Source organism: Lissotriton vulgaris, chromosome 8, assembly GCF_964263255.1.
Source record: "Lissotriton vulgaris chromosome 8, aLisVul1.2, whole genome shotgun sequence".
NCBI classification, from domain to species: Eukaryota; Metazoa; Chordata; class Amphibia; order Caudata; family Salamandridae; genus Lissotriton; species Lissotriton vulgaris.
In genome coordinates this window covers 599578511-599584510 of record NC_141696.1, presented here as the reverse complement: position 1 = coordinate 599584510, position 6000 = coordinate 599578511, and the positions used below count along the sequence as shown (strand labels likewise).

General features: G+C 42.5%; 1 protein-coding gene across 2 annotated transcripts in view; it reads right to left on the bottom strand.

Moving 5' to 3' along the window:
• Nucleotides 1–361: 361 nt before the first annotated feature.
• LOC147697775 (E3 ubiquitin-protein ligase TRIM39-like) overlaps nucleotides 362–6000 on the bottom strand; it is a 367381-nt gene continuing 361742 nt past the window's right edge. Inside the window, exon 8 of one of the 2 annotated variants that reach the window (XM_086933341.1) lies at nucleotides 362–1028. In XM_086933341.1, coding sequence (XP_086789467.1) covers nucleotides 493–1028 — 536 coding nt within the window. In that variant the 3' untranslated portion in view covers nucleotides 362–492. The remainder of the gene's footprint in view (nucleotides 1029–6000) is intronic. The other variant, XR_015299159.1, reaches the window with a different exon arrangement.

Below are 6000 nucleotides of genomic sequence, written 5' to 3'. Positions count from 1 at the left end.
GCATTTTAGCAGCCGTCTGCTAAAATGCTGACTTACCCATCATAGGGGGTGGATTATGCTGCTACGACCACAGGGTCGTATCAGCAAGGTTATTGCCCTTTTGCAGGGAACATTGCTGGAAAACCAGCAATGTTCCCTGCAAAATAGCGATTTCCCCCACTATCTCTGGAATTTTTATCGCCCTGGAGCAACGCGTTGTTGAAAACACACTACCAGGGCAATAAATTCCAGAGATAGACGGCGATGAATAACAAAGCGCTAAGCGCGCTTTGTGTTATTCATCGCCGTTCCTTGCTGATATGCCCCAAAATTGTGCCCTGGGAGAAAGAGTTTACAGACGAGGAACACAGGGCAGAAAGAGTCAGAGAAAGCAAACCGTATTTGTTTTTAATAAACCTTACTTTTTTTTGTTCAACAAAATGCACACAGGTGGAATTGTAATTACAAATGTAAGCTTATGTGCTTGATGCTGCTGATTATACTCGGTGCGCCTCATTCCTCCACTCCCAGAGCGCGTATACGCAGTGGAGGGTCCCTGTTTCCAGTACAGAAGGATGGTCTTAATGTGCAGCTGATCGGGAAATCTAGAAAAACAAAGAGTTCTGTTCTACCCTCTACATTATAAAACGTCACTCTACCCTTTTCATAGTTGACATAGACCCCCACGGTTCTGGGGCGGACCGTTGGGTAGAGGCGGGTCCCAGGAGGAGGGAAGGTGAGAGCCCAGTAATCTTCATTGTATCGACCCACTTCCCAATAACCAGTCTCGGGCGTCCTCATTAACAATCCCCTTCTGTCCACAGACTCGTCGCACACCCCCAAGCTCCAGAACTTTCCATCGCCTACTTCGACTTCCCAGTAATGTCTCCCTGAGGTGAGCTGCTCCACTCCCACCAGAGCGTTCCAAGTATCATATCTCTGGGGGGTTTGCTTTACTTGATGCCACACGTCTCCAAACCTCACGCTTTTTCGATCCAAAGACACGTAGAGCCGTGGATGAGCAGAGCGAGAATCCAGATTAATATTCCCTAGGAAGGAAAGAAAAGAAAACTCAGGCCAAATGGTTAAAACAACCAAAATGCAGCAAAACCACTACGGAGAACAACCGCAACAACCACACTAAACCAAGCCTATATGCTCCTGAGTACAGTTGCTTCTATTTATGAGGTATACAATGTTTGTTATGTATACACATGCTGCTACGGATATCACAATATGAACTACAGTCCATCATGACTAAGGGTACAAGCTTGGGTAGAGAATAAGGTTAATATGAAGTAAAGGAGAATCACTTTGAAAATATGGCCTTTTATCAAAGGCAGTGGAAAATCTTCGAACTCCAACAATAGCTCTCAGTGTCAGGGACTCTGGAAAGGAATGGTGGCAGGTTAAACAAAGTTAACAGAATGTTGGGTACCGAGCGACCCAAGATAACACAGGTAGTCAGAGTAGAAAAGGGATGCAACGGGGAAGCACTGCATCAGGGAACAAGAATGTTCAAGCTTAGAAAGAACAGGATCTCTAGGGGGAATTCAGAATTCAGGTTAACTAACGCCCAGGATGTGCAAGACATACAAATAACAACATTAACAACCACACGGAAGGTGGGATAAGGCACTCTGGAGCTCCACATAATAAGACTGAAGCTCAGTAAGTTCCTCACCCACAAATCCTGATACAGGTACTGAATAGAAATACCCACACATAGGATACACATGCAAAGATAGGGTCTGTGGAGCTGATACCTATGGTGATGTTATAAAAGTAACAAAGACAATTCTCACATTGGACAAGAAACACCACCTAGATTGTCTGCTGTGCCCACAAATCCTGGTGAATAAACAGGAACACGAAAGGTGGTGACAGCAACGGTTGAGAACTCAAATACAGAGCCATGATAAACAAGGAGCTAGCAAGGTGGACCGCTAAACCGGAAAGAAGGAAAAACAAAAGGCACACTTAGCAGAGAGTAAGTATCAAACTGCACAAGGGAACCGTAATGAAAGACCACAAGAATGGGAATTTAGCAAACTTGAAACAGGAACTAAGGAAAATGGAAAGAAAGGCAGGGACTGAGAAACAGGCACATAAAGAATATTGAAGTTTTTAGAAAGCACAGACTGCTTCCACAAAACCTGGCATGGATCTGGAATGAGTAGGAAATTCAGAATAGAGTCCAAAAGGCTGGAAGTCAGTATATGCATACAGTTGAAGGTCCGGAAACGTATTTGAACACTGGAGAGTCCCACAGGTAGGCCCCTGGTGAACACAAGAGGGCAGGGAGCGAATTAGGACACTCATGAACATGCAGATCATCAATAACCAGGCCATAATAGTTAGCTGTAACTGTAAAAATGCCCCCCCCCCTTTTAATAACAAAATGATTGGTCTTCCGTATCGATCCCGATTTTCCTCTTCTATTACCAGGACAGATTTTACCTTATGAAATAGCTGCCTATTGCCCTGCCACAGTCGCTGTACAGTGAAGCCCGCCTGAATCCATTAAACACTTTTAAAAGTATATTATTGACCCTTTAATAAATGAGTCTTTTGTAGCAGAAATATTCCTGCTTTGGATTCTTCTAACATAGCCATACACATGGCATACTTTCTTCTGAGGGCTGTCAGAACATTTGTCTTTATCAATGATATTTGCATATCCGATAAAGTGTGCACTTATCCATAAACTTTGACTTAATACAACTATGCAGTTATTACAGGTTCCTTTTCTAATACGCATTCTACCCTTTTTCATTCATTTCCTTCTCCCAAATTGATGATAGCACCCTCAAACTCCTCCCCCCTATATGTACCCACGAGTTCTATCAAATCTATATCCTTTGAGAATTTGTCATGAATCTAACATCTGTATCTTGTAAGTGATACACAAAGACACAAACACTTAAACTTCTTTTTGAGGTTTGGTAATTTCTCGTAAACGTTCTTGGACCTTGAATACCCACTCCTAAATCTACCCCCCACCTCTCCAGAGAACGTCAAGTTTGGCTTGCTATTTCTTTGGCATTGAAACCTGGCAACCGTGTACATGGGAATAAGGACCACCTTCAGATTCCCCTTTATACAATTTCAAATGATAAATATGGGATTTTCACTGATCTAACATTTCTGGCTTTATCTAAAACGTGTTATTTGACCCTAAAATCCTTGAACTGTGCAACAATTGTACACTGGGGGGCATTTATTTTGTTTTCTGCATGGGAACTCAGTGCTCTGGTGATTGCTAGATCTTGGGGTCTGTCTTCGGAAAATTCAAACAAAGTAGCTCTTATTAAACTATTAAGAAGTGTTTCCATTAAAAACCCTCCTTCTTTCCCGTAGGGATTTTTACCAATTGAAATTAATATCTTCTTCATCAGGCTTTCAGATCTAAAATTTTGCATTGCAGTTTTGCTAAAGGCTGGTCTCCTTTCTCCTTTCTTAAGTGGCAATGATTTTTCATGCTTTCCAGCTTCCCTTCTAGGGACAACAACCTGTCTACAAACTGCTCCATATAGAGCCTCAGAACTTCTAGTTTATTCTTAATTTCCGGAGTTCTTTTATGAAAATTACGGCGTCACATTGGTTACAGGTTTTCTTACTTCTGAAAGAAGATTCTGCAGGAAGTTACTTTCGACTTAAATGCTCAGAGGGGTCTGTGAGATCTCATCTTGGTCTGAAAATGTTGTATTCTCAGAGCTTCCTCCTCACCTCTGCTTGACAGAAAAGATCTCTGTCCAGAATGAGTAGCATTCTCTGAGTCTCCTTCGAGACAGAATCAGAGGGATCTTTATCTAAAACTTGGTCTTTGATACCAAATTTCTTGAAATATGCAACAATCATACATGGGGCCTGGTTATTTTGGGGGGGGGGATTTAATGGTAATTTTTAGTGCCCTGGTGATTTTTAGATCTTGGGGCAGTTCTTGCGACGCTTCAAGCAAAGAAGCTCTCATTAAATTATCAAGATGTGCTCCCACTGAAGACCTTCCTTCTTTCTCTTCTAGAATTCCTACAAATTGAAAGTCAGATCTTCATTAGCTGTCATTCAGATCTTCAATTTTATGTTGCATTAGTCTGAAAGAATTGTCTGCTTTCTGGAGTGGCAGTGATAAACCAAGCTTTCTAGCTTCCCTTTTAAGGATAAGAGCCTGTCTATAAATTGTTCCATGTAGAGGCTCAGACCTTCTAGTTTATTCTTTGCTTTCTGGAGTTAGTGTTTGAAGATTACTGTATCACATTGGTTTGTCTTACCTCATCAAGAATATTCTGCAGAAAGTTATTTTTGATTTGAGTGCTGAGAGGGGTCATTGAGATAAGCGTTGCATCTTGGTCTGGAAATTAATCTTTTGAGCTTCCTCCTTCTCACCTCTGCTAGAAAGCAAAGAATTTTTTCCGGAATGGGTAGAATTCTCTGGGTCTTCTTCAAGACATAATCAGAGGGGATCTACAAAAAGACCGGGTGGCTCTAGGAGAGTCTGGTCTTGTTGACCTTCAGGAATTTAGGCATTGGCATGAATGGCCCACACGGGGGTTGGTCTAGTCTGCCCGTATTGAAGATACAGAAGAAGATGGCCCATTGGTATTTTGTTTTGGGATACACAACTTTTTCTACCTGTCTCAGCAGTGTAATCAGTGTGATAAGAAAAGGAGAAGGGCGTTGATCACCATGTGGCCTTTGGTTCTCTAGCCTCTAATTATTGCAGGCCTTGCTGGATCCTGAGAAATAACATCACCAAATCAACAGGCACAACCTTGTGATCCCTGCCCTGTGTGCCCAACTGAAACATCTGGTATCCTGGTATTTGGCCCTAGCCTCCTCTCAAGCTAGCATATGTGCAGGGACATAGACGTGTTCCTTGACATGAGTGTCCTGGATCTGTCCTGTGACCTAGCAGGTCACTCCAAATGTGCCCTCATTAAATAGACAGTGGGCTGCTGTCCCTGTCATGAGTCATGGGTTTTAAACACAGTGGTCCCTAAACATGGACAATAAACATAGGGAAATATGAATGTAGACACTGTGTCAGTACTATATTTTAAGCTTTCCAGCCATACAGAGAGGCTTTTAATTTGTAAAATTAACATGAAACCAAAAGCCTGTATCCTACTAAGCATGTATATAAAGCATAAACATGAAACAGAAAAACACAAAGAGAGGCTCAGGCAGAGCAACTTGCTTATATGTTACACATTCAAATAGCACAAGCAAAGATGTGATGGGACAATGTTACACATAAAGAATATTAATTAGAAAAGCGGTAACTGCGTACTTTGAGTAGACGATGTTTCGATCCCTTTTAAACATTTTTGGGATCATCATCAGGACATAGTGTTACATGCCTGAATAAAATTGCCTGTAATTAGGAAATAAGAGAAATTGAAAATGGTAAAGACAGTTAGGATGAGTTTAAATAAGTTTAAAAACGGCGTAAGATACCATGCAGACGCAAGTGAGGCGGTGAGAGCTTCGGCGCAAACAGACATTCTAGATATGTGTTGTAGGCAGAGTGTTGTGATGTGGCAAAGGCCATTGTATCAAGGTGGTCCAGTTTAAGAGAGAAACTGTGTATTCTGTGACCGTGGTATACAATGTACAAAAGATAGGGGCCAATGGCCCCCGGTGGCCTTGTGGGTGTGGACTAGGGTGTGGACCAGGTGGGCATGGTGAGTCGGTGCCCGTTGAGAAACAGTGTGTCATGTGACACATAATGCAAAAAATCATGGGTCGGTGGCCCTGGAGCAGTTGGCCGTGCTGATTGGTGAATTATCGTGTGGGAACCATGCCTTTGAGAGGACTGCGAGGTAAGGGAGCGTTAGGAAGTAGAATGACCCTGATTGGCCTAAATGGGAATGAAAAGTCAATGCGGTGAACCACAAGACTGCATGCATGGTGCATGGTAACTTATTGAGATATTGAGGCGCGTACCGTTTACCAGTAGAGATTATACTGGTAGAGATGTGAGCCACTTTCCCTGTATCACACTGAGTGGGTTTGAGTGAC